Source organism: Phyllostomus hastatus, unplaced genomic scaffold (genome assembly GCF_019186645.2).
Source record: "Phyllostomus hastatus isolate PE091 unplaced genomic scaffold, TTU_PhHast_1.1 phas_scaffold_46, whole genome shotgun sequence".
In the NCBI taxonomy this organism is placed as follows: Eukaryota; Metazoa; Chordata; class Mammalia; order Chiroptera; family Phyllostomidae; genus Phyllostomus; species Phyllostomus hastatus.
The window spans coordinates 16,876,463-16,900,211 of record NW_025334032.1 but is presented as its reverse complement, the minus strand read 5'-3'; the positions used below and the strand labels follow the sequence as shown (position 1 = coordinate 16,900,211).

Sequence of the window (23,749 nt, the reverse complement as noted above, 5' to 3'; positions counted from 1 at the left end):
CCTTGTTTGGAGCCTATATTAAAACAAAGAAAGAAAAGAAAAGCTGTAACAGTCACTTGGAGACCACTGCACAAGTGTGAATATGGACCGTATATATGACGTAGTACTGCTAAAGCAACGGAAAAGGTCTTGGGTGTGCAAGCAGTACCTCGGTTATACATAAGAATGTTCTCGTTTAAACAATATACATACTAAGTATTTAAAGGCAAACATTATGAGGTGCACACCACATTCAGGGGTGTCCAACCTTCTGGCGTCTCTGAGCCATACTGGAAGAAGAGTTGTTCTTGGCCCACACATTAAGTACACTGTGACATGTAATCACAAAAAAATCTCATAATGTTTTAAGTAAATGTGCAATTTTGTGTTGGGCTACATTCACAGCCAGCCTGGGCTGCATGCAGCCTTACGGCCGCAGGTTGGACACCCCTGGATGGTTAACAAAATACGTGTGTCCAAAGACTCAGAGAACAAAGGGGCAAAAGTGTCTACACAGCAATCTAAGTGAAGGCACAGGATGTTTACACTAGTCTTCCAACCTTTCTGTTAGTTTTAAATTTTTCAAAGTAAGAAAAAGGGTGAGGGCATATTATGAGGCTCTCTCTAGCATTCCCTAACCACCCCAACACCTCTTTTAAGTAGAAGAGCATTTCACTCATCATCCACAGATCTTCCCTATAAATAAGAATGCAGCTGAACAATTCTGATAGGCTCAACATCACTTCTTCAAGATCTCAATTGCTGCCACATGGATTTCTCTCAAATTCCCACCACAGCTGGGCTGACCTGGCTTTGCAATGAGAAGGACAGAGAAAAGCATACCTTCCTCTCTGCCTCACCTAAGCTGGGCAAGATTCTTGGCTCTCCAAGCATAGGAGAATCATGTGGTTCCCTCTCCCAGCCTGATCTCTCCTGACCCTACCACACCCTAATTTTAATGGTCTAGCTGGGTCAGCTTAAACACCAAACTGATTAAATCAGAAAACTATCCAAGGGGACCCTGGAATCAGTATTTTATTATAGAAGCTCCACACTATGCAACCCAAGAGGATACTACCCATTCTAACTTCTAAGTCTCCATGGAGAGCAAGCTTATACACTCCATCTGTATCAAAGAAAATATCAATGGTCACAGGAAGTAATATTGTATCATTTCTCAACTCAAGGACCAATCAGTTGCTCTAAACTATCAGAGAAAACACCCAATATAGACTAACATAAATATTCTGGTTAGAAAGTTATTTTTTTTAAAACATAATAAATGCAGACTTCACATCTAAATATGATCTGAAAGGCCCTGGATTTTATTTTGTAGTTATTCCCAGGAACTTGTCCTCACTGGCTCCTAGGACTTAAAAGGAATTCTTTGGGGACACAAACTGCTTCAGGACAAATACCTGTCAGAAAAAACAGGGGTGAGAGCGAATTTCTCCTTCCCACAAGACCAACTGGGATTTTTCTGCTTTGTTTTTAAGTGAAAGTAAGAAAGTGATGACTAAAAGATATTCAAAGAAACCTGTTGTACTAGACTTTAAAAAGGTGAGAAGCAGGAAATACAGAAGGGAATGATGTCAAAAGGCAAAACACCACACCAAGTGTCTGGAATTTCCTATGGCCAGAGAAACAGGCAGTCATCTACCTCAGCACTCTCAAGACCACACATGCACATGAGTTCCAGATTCTAACTGTTTCCACTCATTGCTCATGACTGACACTATTTCATTTTTCACAAGGCCTTACTGGAAAGTAAGAACGTGAACCCTTGATAGAGATTTTTCCCCACCAAACTGATTGGTGTGGCTCTATGGATTGAGTGTTGGCCTGCAAACTGAGAGGTCACCAGTTGGATTCCAAGTCAGGACACATGCCTGCGTGGCCAGGTCGCCAGGGAGAGGTGTGCGAGAGGCAACTGACTGATGTATCTCTTCCACATGGATGTTTCTCTCCCTCTCTCTTCCTCCTTTCTCCGCTCTAAAAATAAATACATAAAATCTTTTAAAAAAATTTTCTCCTCCAATTGGCCAACATTGGACATCCTTGTTGAATTGTAAAATGAAAAATATACATGTGACCTAACCATATTCAAAATAATGCATGTTTCTCTCTCTCTCACACACACACACACACACACACACTTTTTCCCCCCACTCTGGGCCAATGATGATGTATCTGAGGCTAGTGAGAGGCCTTCCCATCAATACCCATACATGCCCATGTGGTGGGTTGAGCCAGCCCAGAAAAGCCAGCAGAAAGCAAAAGCAGCACCTGAAGTGATGGCTGTAAGCACACCACTGGCTAGAAGAGTCTAGCACAGCCCCACCCCACCCTCAGTGAGCATGGCCCTCCTTATACTCCGCATACATGCAGAATGCATCATATCTAACACCTGACACATCTCACCTTGATCAGATGCCTCTACCTGAGCCAAAACCACCAACAGGCTATGGCCAGTTTGTAACAGGAGAAAAAGATTCTGGGCCCCTTCCAGCGTGGAGACAAAAGGTTGATAACAGAGACACACATGGAGTTCTTCAACACACATGCCTCCCCTCCCCCAGATTCTCCTACAGTCTCCCACAGTGGGAACTACAGAAATTTCCTGTCCATGTGTAAGGAATCCGAGACAGCTCTGGCCATTTGGCTGTACACCGCCCCTAACGGAGGGGGAAAAGGCTGCACAGAGCTTCTGTTCCACTGCTGCTCTCTATGGGACATCCTCAGTTTCTCTTATATCAGAGAGAAATTTGTCAAATACAGTTTTCTGACCAGGCTCAAGGTCCTTTCTGATCTTAAAACTCTGGGATGCTAAAACCAGGACTGCCAGGCCCCCAGGCTGCCTCCTGCTGTGCTCTGCAAAAGGTGAGCCATCACTAAGAAGAGCCAGCACCCATAACAACGCCTCAGCTACAGTCAGGCTACACAGCATGGCTAGCTGCCCAGCCTCTCAAGCTGACCCTCGTTTTTATTCAGATCAGCAGACGGCTACTTCATAAAATGAGGGAAAACAGGCTACCTTTTCAGTTTTACTTTAGCTGGAAGGAGTTCATGAAGCAAGGCCCTGAAAGAATAAAACAAAAAGTTAAGGAATGATGATAAAAAAGAAAAAATGTGAATGGGGTTGGGAGGTGGGAAAGAAAGGCTACATTGGGAGAGAACAGATGAGACTCTACAGAATGCTGAGCCCCTTTACCAATGGTCTGGATGGGGCGCCCCGTACGGTTTTTACCAATTCAACAAATACCTGCTTGGTGCCTGTGAAGTGAGAGACACCAGAAATCCGAATAGTAAGCAAAGACACAGAATCTGCCCTCAGGGAGCAGACCAGGGAAACATAGGTACAAGTAATAATGCTATGTTGACAGAGGCAAACAGCAAAAACAGGCTGAAAGACCTTGGGAAAACCATGCAGATGGCCACCTGAAGAAGGGGATCCTAGCCCAGAGACAGGATGGGCATCAGGAATGGCCCCCACAGTAGATGCAGGCACAGCCCATTTGAACCTGGCCCCACCCCTCAGCCACTGAGTGACAGTGGCTCTGCCCCTAAAACCTCTCTTCTAATGTGAAAGTCACATTAGACTTAAAATCACAAGGTTTAAACAAGTTAATACAAGTGAAGCCAACAGAACAGTGCCTGGTACAGAATACAGGCCATTATTTGTAAAATTAAACAATCAATAAATGCTACTCAGACATCTCAAATAGTCTGATATGCCTGGAACAGAAAGTCCAGAGCACGGGGGATGACAGGTAGGAGTGGACAGGTTCATGTCATGATAAGTCCCAACCACTACGGCAAGGCTCCTGGGCATGACCTTCTGAATGATGGGGATCAGGGACAGAGAGACCCACAGGACACCGGGCTGGACGCCACTTGGGCTATCCCACAGATGGCAGCACTACATGAGACACACAGCAGGTGGAATCAATACTAAAGTAAAGACCAAGACTAATGGCCAAGTGTTACAAGTTTGCTTCTGGGGTAGGAGAGACAAACAGTTTCTAAGCCTTGGAATATGCTACATACACATCTTACTTGAACAAAAGGAAGTTTTTAAATGCAACCTAAGGACATGCCATTGGCATCCTCTAAGTCCTATTCCTCTAGCCCAGAGGTCATATTTTCATGGTAGCAAAATGGCCTCGCTATTGTACTACATGGGGTAAGCAGTGCCAGTACTTACTAAATAACTAATCAAGATACAAGTTATACAACTCTTAGGTGATCCTGACCGGCTGCACTGAAACGACTTACAATGGTTACCCAAGGAGGCCTGGCAGGCAAACCTGAAGTGTGTGTCCTACATCAAGTGCTAAATTAGAATCATGGGCTAGGTCCTGTTACTAAACAGGTAGCTAGGGGAGGAGGTAGAAGTTTCACTAAATACTACAACCCTGGCTTTGCAGAAACCTTACAAATATCTGGCCTGATGCTCAGCTCTAGCTAAGACCCCTTCGTGGAGGCACTGGAAGAGTTAGACGCGAAGTGAGAACGTGCCCTACGAGCCTCTTCCTCCCCTTTCACCTTAAGTTCACCCACTGGGAAATGCACACTAGCTCCCACTTCCCTGCTTCTTATCATCCCAATGCCAGAGGAAGGCTTTCTCAAAAGGATCCTTAAACAAAACCTTGAGTCTATCTTACCTCCTGTCATTACACTGACAGACAGGTGGAATGGTGACTGCCTAGGAAGCTGGGGCAATTTTTAGTGCACAAAAGATATTATCTTGAGTTCCTAGCAGACACTCACAGCAGGAATGGATGTGGACTGAGATACACATCACGTCTTATTCTTGTTCCTCCACCACCTCTTGCCTAGGGTCAGGAATACAGTTTATTAAGCTTACCCAGCCTGCCTGGGCTTTAGCCTTATTAACACAAGAGATAATAGGTACCACCTTCACTTTTCCCTTTTTACACCTAATTCCAACTTAATCTATTCCTGTGTCTCTTTGGGGTCTTCACTGTTCAGGTCCTCTAGTGAGGAGGGACAGTGGAATGTTCTCCTGGACCTTGGGAAGGTGCTGTACTTCCCAGTGCCTTAGTCTTTCTAATCATAGTTTGGAGATAATAACCTAATACAGTTGCTTAAAAACTGAGTTTAACACACATTTAGAACAGAGTCCAGGACATAATAAGCACTGAGAAAATGCTGCTTATTCTTGTTATCTATCATACACCTCTAAGAATAATGCCACCAAGCTAAACCAACTACACAATTTACATGATTCAGCACAAACTGAAATGCAGAGTCCTGTGTTCAGTATGTTTTAAGAATTTGAGATGGGGATAGCAGAGCATTAAACCAAATGCAGGGCCATGTGTCACTGACTACAAGGGTCACAGACCCACAAGGCCAGCCCTGCCACCAGCTGAATTCTCCTGAGAACTCACCTATGGGCCTTGCCAGAAGTCAGGCTAACAGTACTGCCTTACAATCATTAAACAGTTCAACTACCTCCACTCCAGGTGGCAGCATGCTTGCAAGAGCCCAATCTGTGGAGCCACGGGATCCAAGTTCAACTCCTGACTCTTTCACTTGTTGGGCTATGACCTAGGACCTCTTAACCATCCAAAGTCTCAATCACCTCATCAGCAAAATGGGGAAAATGCCATCTTCTTTGCAGGATATTTGGGAGGATTAAAAAAAAGAGTATAAATAAAATGCCTAGGCACATCATTTGTACTCAACAAATGTTAATCCCATTTAATTTCAAAGATGACTGTATTTCTCCAGCCTCTTCACTGATCTACACTTGCACTGTCCAACATGGGACCACTCCCTGTGTGAGCTGTTGAGCACTTGAAATGCTGCTAATCCAAAGTGAGATGTGCTGTGAGTGTGACAAATACTCACCAGATTTTATAATGTGAAAAAACAAAGAAACAAGCCCATTAATATTTTTCTATTAACTACATGTTGAAAGAACATCATTACGGATATAGTGGGCTAAAGAGAATGCATTATTAAAATTAAAAAAGTAAAAAGAAACATGAAGTTAATGCGTTACTGAAAATTTTAAATTACCAATATGGCTTATATTATATGTCTATCAGATAGTGCTCATCTAGACAGACAATGCAGTCTATGTGAATTGCAAAAACAGTACACACCCAGTGGCCTGACACTGGAGGCCAGGTCTAGTTATCCACACTGGAAAAGCAGCACAGACGCAGAGGTGACTAACTGCTCACCCTACAGGACAGTTTGACAAGAAGCTAAGAGATAGGAAAGAGTCAACTCTGATACTTTGTGCCAAGAAAAATTAAAATAGAATTATAATACCTGAGCAGAATTTGGCTTTCTTTGCTTTTAAGTACCTACAAAATGTTTAGAGAATACCCTTTTCACCTCTCAAATGACCCCTTTTTAATTACATAACTTATAACAACTACTTTAAAAGGCAAATTCTGGAAAAGGCATAAACTGATTTCAAGTTTATTCAGTAAGTCAATCAATAAACACTATGTCATTGCCTACTATTTCCAGCTTACCACCTAGTCCATAATACAGAAGATGACTAGCTAAGAAGAGAGACTGCTGTGTGGCCTCATAAACCTTCAATGCAAAGCTACAGTAAACACCTTAAAACTCTGTCTGAATCCAGGATGAAGGTAGCACTTGGATGGGGTATTCCATCCCTAGAGAAAACACTATAGATATACTTTTCTCTTTATTCAAATTAATTCTTAAGCCTACATCAACAAGTTTTGAGTTTCCACATAAGCATGTGTTAATTATTTTGATAATATTTTAAAATATTCTTTTGGATGACATCTCAATCATAACCTTGGCTAAAAATCTAGAGAATTGAGTGTCAGGGCAAAGAAGTATCACAACAAGTTTGTCCTTCAGGAAAACACACAGAAGATGAGTGTTTTAGGATATGTAAGGCAATTTCTTTCCCAAAACCTCACTCACTAAGTCAGCCCAGTTGATCACAGTGCTGGAGAGCCCACCTTTCCATACTCGCAGCAGTTACTCGTGAGAAAGTGGAAGGTAACTGCAAATGTCTAAGGTTTTCAACTCAGATGTCCTATTCTAGCAGCTTTTCTTTCACGTCCCCTTTCAAAAGTTCAACGCAAGAAATCCTGAGTACCTCACTTTGCCTTAGTTTACCATGTACCTAGGAATATGGCACCGTCAGCAATACAAGAAAAGCCAAAATGTTTATCCAAAGAGGTTTTCATCTTCCCAGGTGAAAGAGAAAGAAAACAGTACACGCGGTCACAGGACTGGAAAGGAGTGCTATCATACTGCTACTGGGCAAAGGCGAAGTGGTAAAAATGTCTCTGGAGAAAACTGGGCCGTGAGGTGTTCGAAACCTTTAAAAGACCCCACCTTTGACCTACCAGTGCCCTATCAGGGAATTTCTACTTAAAACATAATCAACAATGAAGGATTTTGTTCAAAAATGTCCATCACACAGTTCAATGTTTACAACAGTGAAAACTTAGAAATAACCTCTATGTCCAAAAATGGGAATTACCACTAGGAACTATGAGGCACTCTTTAAAAGTAAGTAGACAAATATTTAACATGAGAAAACAGTCACACTATTATTAATTCAAAGCATGTTACAAAACATTATGTATACTATGATATCATGAATATTTTAAAAGTATATTTACATATGTACAAAGGAAAAAAAAGACTGAATAAAATAATAATAATTTTAATACTATCTCTAGATGTAACATTACACTTTTTTTCACTTTTTTCTTACATTTCTCTATTTCTTGAATTTTATATAATGAATATGGATTACTGGGTAAAAAATTTTTTTAAAAATACACAGCAATGTGGTTCAAACTACAAAAAAACTATTATAATAATAGCTACTATCTATTTAGCAACTAAAACACAAGGCACTGTTTTAACAATAAGTGCAAATTGTACAATATTCCTTCAAAATTAAAATTCCTTTCATGATCCGAACAACTCATTGGGGCATAATACCTGATTTTCTACAGGTAATTAAATGCACATGCATTAAAATAACAGAAAAAGTAATTACGATGTTCAGTTGCTCTTTTCTTTAAAAAAAACCTTAGGATGGTTTAAAATGGTGCCAAACAAGAAAATACATACACCAAAATTAGACAGTCTGTTACAAAGAAGTCAGTCTAGCCAAATCCCTGGAAAAAAACACTTTGATACTTATAACTATAAAACAAAAACCAATCTAGAATACAAACTATCAGTTTTAAGTTTTGTGTTTACAATTTCAAAAGGTTTCTTATCAGTCTTCCAAAATTTTACGAAAATGTGTTAAACCTAGAATGCATTTCAAAAGTGCCAAGGCCCTTCCCCACTGACTTTTTTCCTACATATTTTTCTTTAAAATCACTGGGAAACTGCTGCACTGTGGTCCAAGGGCAAGGCCATCTTCTAAGGAACAGACCTGTCCCTTCACACCACAGATGAGAGCAAGCCTGGAAGCCCAAACTGGGTCCACACAAACTCCTTTTTCAGAGTAACCCCATAAAAATCAGATAGAAAATTTACAAGGTTTTTGATGTGCCATTTTTTTTTATTTTTATTATCCCCAATGTAATTAGGAGTTTCAAGGGTGACTTACAACTGATTTTGATAGAATTCTAACAAAATGTGTCTCTATTTGAAGTTTAACAGAAGTCATACTTAGTCTTTAAAAATAGCACAAAATAAGTCATAATTTCCCTTTAGCTTAAAAGATTGCTATCAACTAAACTTCAAGTTCATCAATCAATTATTGAAGGTCTACTATGTGTCAAGCACTATTCTAGATGCTTGGGATTATGTCACTCAAACTCTTTACTAAAACATCTTTAAATAAACTCTTAATTCTTTTTAAAAAGTCACTATATGACATTTCAACAGCAGCCTCTGGAAAACTAAGGATATTTTTTTAACTTTCTTTAAAACAATACTTTATTTAAAAGTCTTATACTGAAGTTGTCAGATTATAATCTTACATGCAAACTGGAATGTAATTTATATTAAATTCCAATTTAATATAAATAAACAAGAGTCATTAGTTTGAAAAGGATAATAAAATCCCACAACAAAGGTTAAGAAAAAGCAAAAATTACTACAAGCAACGCATATTATCACAGCCCAATGAGGAAGTTCAACGATAAAACAACAAAACCCATGGAGCAGAGGAAAAGCTCCCCACCCCCCAACCCCGCCCATCTGAAATCCTGTCTCCCCTCCTAGATAGCCCCATGGTCTTTGGAGCCTCCAAAAGGCATTCTCACTTATCTGGACATGATTTCCTCATAGATATCACATTCTACCCACATTAAAATATGTTTTCAATCATTATAAAAGTAGTTATGTTCATCTCTATGAATTCCTACGTGTCATTTTCAAATAACCGATAAGCTTTCCTTATAACCTTCCCTTATACAGTGGATGACTTCTTTTTTCCCCAAGAAACCTACACTGAGAGACTACCCTTCTGCGACAGAAAACCTTTATGGGTGCGTCTTACACCAGGTTCTGTCAGGGATGCTTTCATATGCTGTTACCTAGAAGCTTAGTATAACGCTCACTTCTCACATAATGAAACAAAGGCTGAGTGCGCTAAAATAGAAATGACAGAAAAGGCAAGATTTAAACACAGAAATGACTAAAGCCACATCAGCCTGTAATTCTGAAGTAAAAGTGCAGCTACATTTCTGGATCTAAAGCTCTACCCCAAGATTAAGACAAATCACATGTTAAAATAAGATGAAAAAGAGAAGTTTCCAGAGAGCTTCCCCTGAAAGGCTCGATTTAGTATAGTGACAAAACCTTAAGCAACCTGGAAGAGACATACCACCCAGTGTGCTCCCCCAGACATAAGGTAGTATTTCTCTAAACTAAACATCAAATATTAGAATAAAAACCACCTAGTTTCTGAAAGAAAGAAAAAAAACATTAAGGAGTGAGGCAGGAATATGATTTTGGGACCCATTTTATTTCTATATGGCTTTCCCTTCTAGGGATTCTGACGCGCTCACCCAGATTTAGTTGTGAATTGTTGGAGAACCCCTAAAAGCAGTTAAAGCTGAGGCAGGTGCCAAGGAATCAGATCGCACCCATGACAAATAGTTGTCGAAAATGCGAATCACCGGCACTACGAGCTACTGGAATCACTTTTCCTCATTGCAAAAAGGGCAAAGTATGGGGCTCCGTACTGCGGCTCCTCCCTGTCCTGGGACCGCGCTCACTACCTGGGGCGGCCCGCGAACCGGGTCTCGGGCCGGTACCCCGGCCATCTAGCCCCTGCCAACGCCCGCTACCCCGTGCTCCGCCACCCCCGAGGCCGCACCCGCTCACCTCCAGGCGCAGGGAGGCCCCGCAGCCTCGCAGAAACTCACGGATGTTGCTCAGGCACTCGCTCTCGCTCCGGGGCTCCGGATAGACCTGCAACACAGAGCACAGAAACTGAGCAAAGCAGAGAGGCCGCAAACGTGCCCGAGAAGAACGTGCCCGAGAAGAACCTGCCGCAACCCCAGCAGAGGTTCCGGCGGGGGAATCCCGGTTGCCCGGAACACCCCCGGTAGCCCTGAAGTTCGCCCGCTCGGCGCTGCCTCTCCTCACCCTCTTTCCTTCCTCCGGGATGCACCAATCTCCAGCCCTCTTCCCTCACCAGGAAGCGGACAGGCACAGGAAGTGACGTATTCAGACCGCGCACCGGACAGCCCCTCAAGCGACCTCTTCCGGTCCTCTGCCTTGACCTAGCAAACTCGGCGCACCTAGCTCCACGAGCAGCCAACTCCTCCTGGCACCGTGTTCTTCATCCTCCGACTTGGCCCACCTGGCCTGGCCGGCTCCTGCAGACACCTGGTGCCCCACCTCAGAGGCGGCCCGCGTGGACATGGGTGGACATGGACCGCCAGGTCCAGAGGAGCCCTAGTAGGCTCAGCCTCAGTGACTTGAGCAACCTCAATGGAGCTGGAGAGAACCCGGTGTGCCTTGAGTTCTTCCATGCCCTGGGCTCAGGGGAGAAAGGAGCTAGCATTCTAATATAACTTTAAATAATTAGGAACATAAATTGCGCTTGTTGGAATCACAATGCAACATTTCTTGTACCAAATACAGACCATGCGCTTCATGAATGATTAACCAAAAGAACCGGTTACATAGAAGTCGGCGCGTAAGTCAGCTGGGGAGGAATTGTGGCGAATGCAGCCCCTATCACCGGTAAAGAGCAGCAAGTAGGGCTCCTGCAGACTGCCCGGTGCTTGGTCCACAGTAGAATGGTGACGGCTATCCGTCACACATGTAAATAATTATTGGCAGCATCCCAAGGCAAAAGATATTAAGGAAACCAGGAACAGTACCAACTACACAGAACAATCAAAGGAGAAGTCTGAGACATCAGAAGAGCTTTTTGTTGTGTTCTGAACTGCATATGAAGACTAAGTTTTGGCAGTTACACTTAACTGTCATCCAGAACTCTAGCATTTTTGAGAACATTGAAAGCCCTTTGTACTGTCCTCTAGGGGGAAATCAGGCCCTTCCATTAGGCCTCTCTCGGGAATACAGTGGTTTCATCTCAAAGTGCTCAGATCTTTTACAAATCAAAACCAAACCAGCGTGTTGAGAGGTGTGGAAAGGGAGGAAATGAGACTTCCGCCCATACAATGTGAAAATTCTTCGAAAAAAGTGCTAACGTATTTCCCTCCAAATTGAAGAGATTTGTTTTGTTTTTGTACAACAGCAAAACCAAAGTGGCCTCCTCCTTCATTTTGCTTCTCTCCCTGAAAGAATCGAAAAGTCTATATACCAAATGTGTATTTAGTATCTAAAATCTTAATGTTAAATAGTTGCGAAGCATTAATTTCTGACATCCTGATGACATTTTTAAACTGAACTGTTAAAAAGAATGTTTAAGATTTTATTTATTTATTTTTAGAGAGGGAAGGGAGGGAGAAAGAGAGAGAAAGAGAAACATCAATGTGCAGTTGCTGGGGGTCATGGCCTGCAACCCAGGCATGTACCCTGACTGGGAATCTAACCTGCGACACTTCGGTTTGCAGCCCGAGCTCAATCCACTGAGCTACGCCAGCCAGGTAAACATTCTTTTTAAAAAATATATCCAACAGACCCTAAACACAGTAAACATAATACCCATTTTTCCACCTAAGGGAAAAAAATTATGAACATGCTCTTTAAAAAGTCAGAAATTTCACATTAATATCTTTCTCCTTTAACTCATTTCCTTTGAACTTTCCCCACAAAATTGTGCTCTGGGATAATACATGTTTGTGCTTTAAAATGATACTGCTCACACTGTTTTCCCAAGAGGCCCACACAAATATAGTTGGTCCTTATTCACTGATTCTTTGTTTGCAAACTCACTTATTAGGTTAAATATAAGTGTAACTCAAAAATCAGTACTTGCAACACTTTCTGTTATTTATGGATATGTGCACTGAAGCGAAAATTTGAATTGCCTTATGCACTCATTCCCAGCTGAACTTGAACCAAGGCCATGTTTTGCGCCATCTTGTTTTAGTCATAATGTTAGGCAATGTCCTTTTCACAGGCTAGTAATGTCACATTTTTCACATTTTTGTGCTTTTTGTTGATTTCATTGTTTTAAATGGCCCCCAAGCTAGTACTAAAGCACTGTGTAGTGTTCCTAAGTGTCTAGTGCTCCTATAATGTGCCTTACAGAGAAAATACATGTGTTAGATAAGCTTCCTGCAGGCCTGAATTATAGTGTTGTCTGTGAATTCAATGTTAATGAATCAACAATACAGTATATCCAGGAAAAGGACAAGATTCACTAATCTGTACATGAGGCCATTGTGAAAGTGCTGAAGGAACATCTGTAGTACATGATGGATCTATGGAAAAGATGGAAAAGCAGCAAAGTTTGTGGATTCATAAAATGACAATCAATGAAAAGTATGTAGTGGACAGCATTGTGAGGCTAAAGGCCAAAGAAATTTACAGTCATGTTACCCACAGTCAAGAAAAGGTTAAACCTTTCTCAGCTATTGCAGGTTGGCTTGCACGTTGTAAAAGGCAATACTACATGAAAAATGTTGACTTTGCAGGCAAAGCAGGTTTGGCAGATCATGAGGCTGCAAAAGGATTTTTAAAATATCTGCTAGGCATTATACATAAATAGGGTTAAATGGAACAGCAGGCTTTCAATGCTGATGAGACAGGCTTGTTTTATAACAATGTTGGCAAATGAATCTATATAACACAAATGGCCTCCAAAACTCCTGGCTTAAATCATGCAAAGACCATGCAACCTTGCTATTATGTGCCAATGCCAAGGGAAACTAAGTGCAAACCCTTAATGGTACACAGAGCACAAAACCCACGAGCCCTTAGAGGGAAAAACCTGAACTATATGCCAGTTCACTAGAGGTGGAACAAGAAAGCATGGATTGAGTCTGAAATAGCCTGGGATTGGTTCCACAACTGCTTAATCCCAGAAGCTTAATGCTATTTCCAAGGCAAAATCTTTGCCCTCAGGATTTTGTTAATTTTGGATAATGCTCCAGTTCATTGCCATGAAGAACTCAAAAATGCCCACCCTGACACAGAAGCTCTCTTCATGCTCCCAAATGCTGCATATTTCATCTAACCCCTCACTCGGCATAATAAAAGCTTTCAAGGCGCACTACACCAGGAAGCTTTATAGCAATGTTTTTGAGGCTCCTGATGCCAATGAGGAAACCACCATAATGGACTACTGGAAGTCAATCACTATTCACAGTGTTATTGATTACATTGGCATTGCCTGGGATGGCATCAAGCAGCCTACTATCCATAACTGTTGGGGAAATGTTTGGCCAGACTGCATGAAAAATTTTGAAGGTGTTACAGAGAATATTAACAACAGTGTCAAAAACATAATGCATATTGCACAGCAATAAGTGGAGATGGTCGCAATGACATGAAGGAAAAAGATGTGGAGATTTTGACAGAAACAGCAGTAGAATCCACCAACAATGACCTGGATAGCAGAGGAAACCTGGATGTTTCCTCCAAAATGGAAGGAGTTTGATGACGTAACTTAACTCTTTGAAGCCTTCTGAGCTACACAGCCAAAGTTCAGAAATAATCTATCATAAATAAAGAATTTTAAATCATCAGTTAACAGTTTGATTAGGGTCCCTTGCAATTCTGTGAAAGCTAAGTAGAAATCTGAGCTGCAAAATTCCAGTCCTTAAAGTTACTCACTTTTCAACATCATGAATACTTTTACTTGTCCCTTTGTTACAAGGCCTTGAGGTTTTCCATCTTGCAGTAGTGTACCTCAGAAAGACAACATATGGTCTGCCCTTTTATGTGCTGCGGGAGAAAGGCCATTGTGAAAGTGGAGGTGAGACAGCTGAACCAGCACGATGCCCTCCTTGGTCACAGGCACCTTCTCAAGCTAGTCAATTTTAGGTAAGTGCATATGCAAGTTGAGGATCTGGAAATGGATTCCCTTAAAACTATCCCATGCCTTCAAAAGTCAGCATGTGAGTGTGGCTAGCTAGTTCAGTGTATACTGTACCTCAAACAACATATCTGTTTGGAAAACTAATGTGAAAGAGTCAAAACTTTATTGGAAGCAGTCCCTGACTCTGAAACATAACATGCTGACCTTGGACAAGTCACTGGACCTTTCTGGGTCTATGCCCTGATCCCCAATTTAAGTCGAGCATATTCAGCCTTTCTCATAAAGCCATTGGGAGAATCAAATGGAAATGCAAAGAAGAGCGAGACAAGGTCCCTGCCTTCAGTGAGGCCAGGAAGAACTGCACACAACATGACATGTAAAAACACAGAGATATACACTCAAGACCATGGAAGCACATAGAAAAGAAACAAATGTTATAGACATATGGCAGGGACTGAGGCTTAACTAACCCAAAGGGTGACATCTAAGTTGGGGATAAGATGGTGAGGAAACACATGGCACTGCATTTTCAAAGGTGTGACATTCAAGAAGTCCATGGTGTTTTGAAGGCTGGTGAGCAATCAAGGGCAACTGACTGCTCAGTTGATCAGTCAGTTCATTGTTCAGTTGATCAGATCATAGGTGAAACTACAGTAGAAAAAAAATACGTGTGAGATGTGATGGTACAAAAGAAGATATTTCAAGTCCTTATTTCACTAAGGAAGCTATATGAATGATAAGTGAGCACATGAAAAAAGTGTTCATCATTAGTCATCAGGGAAATGCAAATTACAACTACAGACAATACTACACACCACCAGAATGGGTAAGATGGAAAAGGCTGACAATATCAAGTATTTGCAAGATGGAAAGCAACTGCAACACCCACATATGACTAGTAGGAGTTTAAAGTGGTGCATTTGGAAAACTGCAAGTTTCTTTAAAAGTTCAACATACCTATGCCCCAGCAATTCCTCTCCTAGGTACTTATCCAAGAGAGATGAAAACTTGCCCACAAAAAGGCATGTACAAGAATGTTCGTAGCTTTATTAGTAATCACCAAAGGCAAGCACTCTTCAGTACACTCTCTAAGGTATTTAGAGAAGAGCTCTGGCCTCAAATGACCAACTGCCCAGTTCACTTACCAGAAATCCTGTCCCAAGTTCTCCACATTAATAAACTCCAGGCTTAGCCCAGGCTAGTGTAGCTCAGTTGGTCCTGGAGACTGAAAAGTTCACAGGTTCAACTCCTGGTCAGGGCATATACCCAGGTTGTAGGTTCAGTCCCCAGTCAGGGTATGTATGAAAGGCAACCCATCCATGTTTTACTCTCACATCAATGTTTCTCTTCCTCCCATCCTCTGTTTCTTAAAAAAATATATCAATAAGTATGTCCTCAAGGTGAGGATAAAAAATTTAAAAAAGAACTCCAGGTTTTCCCATTAAGAACTCTAATCAGGCAGAGGCATGGGAAGTCCCAAAATCATTGTCAATTTCCTTTCAAATATGACTTTTGTACTTAATAGTTGATAAAGGGTGTGTCTGATGTTCTGAGAATATGCTACAATATAAATCATGAAGCAATGTTAAGGTCAGACTTCAGAGACCTCCACAGCTGTCCAGTTTCCTTCCCAACTCTTCTCCACTACCCATGCCATGCCAAGAACAACCTGCTCCACCCTTAGTCCACACAAGATGCCAACTCAGGCAACTGCCTTCTCTCTGACTCTGAAAGTTTAGAGACCTTGAGTGTAGAGAAACTGTATGAGAAAAGAGAACAGGCAGTTCTAGCAAGGCAAATACTTAAAGTTCAGTGCCATCACAGCGATTAAGATCAAGAGTATAGAAACACAGCTGATACTATCTGGGAAACACTTAACTCCCCAGGACCCTAGTCCTCAAAAATTCTGATTGGGTTGGTCTGAAATACAGCCCAGAAGTCAGTGTGTGTGTGCATGCATGCATGTGTGAAATTTCCCATCTGAGTGACTGTGTATGTGCTTTTGAAATACCCCATCTGACTGATTTTCAGTCAGAATACTATATAACTCAGTGTTTCTCAAATGGACATATGCATCAAAATCACCTGAAATAACAGTTTACTAAAATCTGCCACAGAGTTTAAACTGTAGGTCTGCAGTGGAACCCAAGAATTTGAATTTCTGACAAGGTCCCAGAAGATGCTGATGATACCAGGACCATACTTAGAGAACTAGTGGTATAAGTAGACTGGTTATTAAAGACATGTTCTGTTTTCCCCCATTGGAAAAACAAATTTCCAACTTCAGAACAAAGGTCTTCCCATCTCTCTGCCATCAATAGCCTCATCACCCCAGCTACAAAAATCACTTCCTCTGAATACCTGTGGTTCTGTCTGCAGCCCCCACCCTGTAGCTGGACCTATTGGTGCATGTCCTATTTTCACTATAAGACATAAACCCTGAGTGCAGGGGCCCATAGCATCTCCTGTTAAATAGATTAAATGACCTGCTCACTCAGGTCACTGAATTCACTAATCACAGAAGTGAGAGAACCTCAGTGTAGAAAGGTTCTACATTCAAGGCAGACTGTTCTTTTACAGAGGAAGATACAGTAATTCAGGATAGATGACCTGCCCAAAATTATGCAGCTTGCTTACTTCACCCACCTTCTCTGTATTCCAGAATGCTAACCTGTGAAGACTATAGCAACCAAGCTCCCTAGTGCATTAGCTTCTGGTGAGATTCAGCCAATCACTGGCCCTAGCAGGAGGAACCAGGCTGGCAGCCGCTACGCTGAGCAGCTGCCTGCAATGGCTGCAGTGACTGTGTGTTCCCCACCCCAACTCTGCAATCAGTAACATCACCTTGGGAACTTAAAATCGGGCACAGAGGAAGTGTTTATACCACAGAAATTGGCAAACCCTACAGATCAGAGATCCTCATCACAGAGAGCCCATTGTTAAGCCTTTACCAACACACCACTGACCGTATTCCTCAACTGAAGACCACAGCTCCTATCAGGCCTTCTCCTGTAGCTGTACCTTTCACTGACTCCAGGAACCTGCTTCCCTCACTTTTCCCTTCAGGCCCAGGGGAAGCAGTGGCTTCCCAGAATACTTCCACATCATTACAGGTTGTTCTTATCCCTGCCCACACTTAGTAAATATCCTCTTCATTAAGCTCCACCCAACCAGTTTAGCATGCTATCTGCTTTCTGCTGGGACCCAAACCTACTGAGCTTCTAGTGGTACAGTTAAAAATAGAGCAGTGTCACAACAGAAGATGGGGAATAATTTAGAGAAAGGATTGAATCAATTATCATACTTCCACAAAACAGAACACCACCCACCACACAGCCTTTTAAGAAGAGGCAATTTTATATACTAATATGTTACAATCTCCTAGTTACAGTAAGTAGGGGAAAGGAGCATAGGGAACAGTACACATAACATGCTACTTTTTGTATAAAAATAAGGGAAAAGAACAGGCAAGAAGAAAGTGTGTGTGGGAGTTTAGAAATGCATGGATTATCTCTGGAAACACATGTCGCCTGCCTCCAGGGAAAGGAAATGGGGCCTAGAGGATGGGAAGAAATTTGCTTTTTACTCTACTTTGTTGGACCTCTTCAGTTTTGTACCACATGCAAGTATTACTAAGTAAATACATTTTTAAAAGTAAGAAGAACAATTTAATGTTCCCCTCAAGCCACGGCGCCTTCCCAGCCCTTAGTGCACCCAGCCATCAGTGTGTTGGGGTCCTTCTAGGACCAATCTCCGCCACTTCAGGCCAAGGTGCAATGCCATGTTTAAAATCCTGAGCTCATCTTCTAAAAGCCTAATTAGCACTTATTAATACATTTAATTTTTAATTACCTGGTAGCCACTGCTTTATTCTAATTAGACTGAAGCCATCTCCTGGCCAGGACTGACCGCACTCTTCCATAGCACTGTGTGCTCATTTACCAGTCAGTGATGTTCAACAGAGTGAAAATGTAAGGTTGACTGAGCCCACTTGGAAGTCTATGGGGCAGCCCTTTCTCCAAATCTACTGGAAAACAAATGAAGCACCCAGCAGAAATCTCAGGGATTCAGTTGCTAAGGATCTTCCCAAAATGCATAGCCAAGGGTTACAAGCAGTTTACTGAAAGAAACCCAAGCCTTTAATAAAGTATATTTTTCCTTTGTTTTCCTTCTTCAACTTATCCCAAAGCCCAACTCTTCTATGGAAGCTGCAATCATCTGGGGAAAAAGAAAATGTCTCCCATCAGTTTTGAACTAGCCAAATTATAAATGGCAATAAGAAATATGAATGTATAAAATCTCCAGTTCCCAAGCTAAATTCAGATATCCAAGACATGTGAAACATCAAGGAGAGGCCCAGCAAAACTACACAAATTAACTCGTGTCCCTTGAGGTTTGGTTCCCACAAACTGCAAAAGCATATTTTATGTCCTTTAGAAATGGTCACACCATCCAAATTCATACCAATGCCAAAAGTGGATTTTTTAAAGTGTAAACATAAATCATTCATCAGACAACCAAGAATAAACTGCACTGAAATTATATTTTGTTCCCCCAGGAATGTTAGATCAAAACAGGCCAATGGGTATTCACCGAGAGCACCCTGGAAAACAGCTCATGCGCTGTCTTGACTCTGATGCGGGCACCAGGGAGGCATAAGTGCACGGAATGGGTTGTTGTCACTGTCTCATTACATCCCCTGATCAGATGCCATTTCTTATGCCTTTGAAGGATCTTGATACAAGAACACAGAAGAGGACAAACTTCCGGCCAAGATGGAGGTGTAGGTAGACACACTGTGCCTTCTTGTACAACCAAAATAAGGTCAGCAACAATTTAGAAACAAGATAACAACCACATCTGACAGAAAATTGAATTGTATGGAAGTCCGACAACTAAGGAGTTAAAATAGACACATTCATCCAGACGGGTAGGAGGGCCGGAGTCGGGCAGCTGGGTGGAGAGGGGTCGCGGCACAAAAAGCAGTGGCACTGGACGCATAAGGCATCCCAAGCACAAGACCACAGTGGGTGGACCCTGGGCGCACCGGCGGCTGGCAGACCCAGCGAAGCAGCAACTGTGAAGCAAGGCACTGAGCGCAAGGCACCTGGCTGTGCAGACCACATTCGTGCACAGAAAAACCAGGCAAAACTGGGCAGTGAGACAGACCTCGCAAACCAGGATTCCAGAGCCGGGAAATAGAACCTCGGGACACTGATTGAAAACACCTGTGGGGGTTAAGGCGCAGGGCGAGACCTGCAGCATCACAGGAGAGTGTGTTGGAGAGACCCATGGGGTCCTAGAACAAACACAAGCCCACCCCACACAGGAATTAGCACCAGAAAGGCCCAGTTAGCTTGGGGGAAGCAACGTAAGGGACTAAAATCCAACGGAGAGAGAGGCAAGCACCATTGTTCCCTCTCAGACCCCGCCCCCACATACAGCTTCACAACCCAGCGACTATGTTGCCCCGCCCTGGTAAACACCTAAGACTCTGCCCCTCACTACATTAACAGGCACAATCAGACCGAAAAAAAAAAAAAAGGGCTCAAATGGAAGTACAAATCGAAGCCCCAGAGCCAATACTTTTAAGTGACCAAGAGATAGCCAACCTATCAGATGCACAGTTCAAAGCACTGGTGATCAGGATGCTCACAGAATTGGTTGAATTTGGTCACAAATTAGATCAAAAGGTGAAGGCTACTATAAGAGAAATGAAGGAAAATGCACAGGGAACCAATAGTGATGAGAAGGAAACTGGGACTCAAATCAATAGAGTGGACCAGACGGAAGAAACAACCAAACAGAAAAGAATGGAGAAATAAGAATTCAAAAATAAATGAGGAGAAGCTTAGGAACTTTCAGGACATCTTTAAACATTCCAACATCCAAATTATAGGGGTACCAGAAGGGGAAGAGGAAGAGCAACAAGTGGAAAACTTATTTGAACAAATAATAAAGGAGAATTTCCCCAATCTGGCAAAGGAAACAGACTTCCAGGAAGTCCAGGAAGCTCAGAGAGTCCCAAAGAAGTTGGACCCAAGGAGGAACACACTAAGGCACATCATAATTACATTAGCCAAGGTAAAAATGAAGGAGAGAATCCTAGAAGCAGCAAGAGGTAAGGAGACAGTCACCTACAAAGGAGTTCCCATCAGACTGTCAGCTGATTTCTCAAAAGAGACCTTACAAGCAAGAAGGGGCTGGAAAGAAGTATTCCAAGTCATGAAAGGCAAGGACCTACATCCAAGATTGCTCTATCCAGCAAAGCTTTCATTTAGAATGGAAGGACAGATAAAGTGCTTCTCATACAAGGTCAAATTAAAGGAGTTCAGCATCACCAAGCCCTTATTATATGAAATGTTAAAGGGACTTATCTAAGAAAAGAAGATTAAAAACATGTACAGTAAAGTGACAGCAAACTCACAATTATTAACAACCACACCTAAAGAAAAACAAAAACTAAGCAATCAACTAGAACATGAACAGAACCACAGAAATGGAGATCACATGGAGGGTTAGCAACAAGGGAGTGGGAGGAGGAGAGAGGGGGGGAAAGGTACGGAGAATAAGTAGTATAGATGGTAAGTAGAAAATAGACAGGGGGAGGGCAAGAATAGTATGGGAAATGTAGAAGCTAAAGAACTTACGACACATGGACATGAACTAAAGGGGGGGAATGTGGGTGGGAGAGGGTATGCAGGGTGGAAGGGAGTGAAGGGGGGAAATGGGACAATTGTAATAGCATAATCAATAAAATACATTTTAAAAAAAGAACACAGAAGAGTACAAATTCTTAAGACAACTCAAATCAGACCTGTGGTCAGAGACTTTTCTTACCTGAAGTTGTCACCTGTTCGTGTGGAATAATCATTTTTGTTTTTTCTCTCTCATTCTTCAGTTTGTGACATAACAGAAATAGCCCATGAATTACAGCACAGTGTTTTGTGAGTCTGAGCCACTGCTTACTTTCTTCTAGAGCTCCATTTCTATGTTGTTTCTGATCCTTTGACATCCATTTTGCCTCCTGCTGGACACATTTCAGGATGGTCGTGGTATCTTCCTGCTGTCCATCAGTGGAAAAGCCTATGGATGAGGTTTCTGGTCTGGTGGAAAGGTGCTAAAATATCTAAAGCAGGAACTTGCTGTGTATCCTCATATTATCATTATGGCAAGGGTTGAGAACCTTGTAGGAGGAGAGGAACACCGGCAGTCTCCTCTCTGAAAGGGATGCTGGTGGTGGCTTGGTCTCATAAGTATCACATCCTGACAGTCCTACCTTTGACCTAGACAACTCAGGTTAAAATGTCAAGTCCTACCCTACAGACACGGAGGGTATTCCAGTGTTTAAATCTGTGCTCTCTGCTGTCTCACGGGGTTTTATGCCTGCCCTGCCAGTCCCCGTTTGTTTTACCCTAGCTATTCATGCTCGCTTCTGAACCCCCTCTCCATGTCTTGCCCACACACGACTGAAGGGCTGCAGTAGGAGCTGCAGAGCATCGCACTGCCTTGTGCATGATCCTCCCGCCTAAAGGATCTTTTATTTTTAACCTGCCTGAGAAGCTGCATCTAAAGCAAGAAGATTGGACACTGACCACCTAGGAAAAAATTCTATTTTAAATCACATGATAGCATGTGGGAGGTTTGAAGGCACGCAGAGAGGGCTGGCTGACTTTGGAAAGTGACTGGGAAGCAAAAGGGAGCCTTCATTTGAGGAAGAAACCTGAATAAGGGGATAGAAAACAGCTGAGAACATTCACTGGCAAGCATGCCTCTATAAATAGCAGCTGAGACCCCCACCTCCCTAGAGGGAAAGGCAAGGGGAAGGAAGCCACCATGGCTTGGAATACTCACGCTGCAAAAGGCTCTTACACGAAAGAACTCAGCAGCCCATTGAGACTTTCATTATAACTGAGTAATAAAAAGGTGATAAAAAGATCATTATCTCTCAAAACTCTTAAGTATCAGCAGAGTATGGCTGAAATAAATAGGGCTGTGGCTGTGAAGAAGATGTCTAGTTGTCTGTATTTGGAAAATATGTTCTCCAAAATCACTTTAAAAAACCAGCCTTCATTAAAGAAAGGCTGACAATATATACTCAGGAATTTTATTTCTTTCATATTACTCTAACTGGAATATCTTACTATTATGAAAATATTTATAATTTGCCTGTCATATTTGATCATTCCTGTGCTTAAAACCCTCAGAAGTGCCCCCATTTCATTCTGCAAAAGCCAAAATCCTTTAAGAGAATGAAAAGACAAATCAGACTGAGATTAGATATTTGCAAAACACACATCCACTCAAGGACTTATATCCAAAACATACAAAGAACTCCTAAAACTCAATAATAAGAAAACAGACAACCCAATTTTAAAATGGGCAAAAGACCTGAAGAGATGCCTCACCAAAGAAGACATACGGAGGGCAACTGAGCATATGAGAAAACGCTCCACATCAAACGTCACTAAGGAAATGCGAGTTAAAACAGAGACACCGCTACACACCATTAGGTGCCACCAGCCCAACACCGTCAACACCAAACACTGGTGAGGATGCGGACCGACAGGAACACTCTCCTGCATCACTGATGGGAATGCGGAATGGTACGGCCACTTTGGAAGACAGTTTAGCTGTTTCTTACGAAACTAAACATCCTCTCACCATATGATCCAGCAATCACATTCCTTGGATAAATCTGCTTTACCCAAATGAGTTGAAAACATGTCCAGGCAAAAACCTGCACACAAATGTTTATAGCAGCTTTATTCATAACTGCCAAAACCTGGAAGTAATCGAGATGTCCTTCCACAGGTTAGTAAATAAACTGTGGCACATTCAGACAACAGAAGACCATTCGGCACTAGAAAGAAATGAGCTACTGCACCACCAGAGACAAGGAGGAACCTTAACTGCATATTACTAAATGAAAGAAGCCAATCCAAAAATGCTACCTGCTACATGATTCCAATTATATGACATTCTGGAAAAGACAAAACTATGGAGACAGTGAAAAGATCAGTGGTTGCCAGGGGCTCAGCAGGGTGTGAGGGATGAATACGCAGAGCACAGGGGATTTGGGGGGCAGTGAAACTATCCTGTATGATACTGCAATGGTGAAGCCATGTCATTATGCATTTGTCCAGACCCACAGAACGAACAACACAGTGTACACTATGGACTTTAGTTAATAATATATCAGTATCAGTCCATCTGTTGTAACAAGTGTACCAGACTAACACAAGATATCAATAACAGGGTAAAGTTGGGGGAGTCGAAAAAGAATATATGTGAGTTCTCTGTACATTCCACTCGATTTTGTGGAAACCTAAAACTGCTCTAAACAATAAAGTCTATTGCTTT

The 23,749-nt window shown here is 42.1% G+C and overlaps 1 protein-coding gene across 9 annotated transcripts in view; it reads right to left on the bottom strand.

Annotated features, from left to right (window-relative positions):
• The window catches only part of ARHGEF7 (Rho guanine nucleotide exchange factor 7), a 133,261-nt gene that overhangs the window by 90,117 nt on the left and 19,395 nt on the right, over positions 1–23,749 (bottom strand). For 4 of the 9 annotated variants that reach the window (XM_045821204.1, XM_045821197.1, XM_045821195.1 and 1 more), the window contains exon 2: positions 10,309–10,395. In XM_045821204.1, coding sequence (XP_045677160.1) covers positions 10,309–10,395 — 87 coding nt within the window. Of the gene's footprint in view, positions 1–1,868; positions 1,972–3,013; positions 3,059–10,308; positions 10,396–10,472; positions 10,640–23,749 lie in introns of those variants that run through there. The other 5 variants (XM_045821200.1, XM_045821199.1, XM_045821203.1 and 2 more) reach the window with 5 other exon arrangements.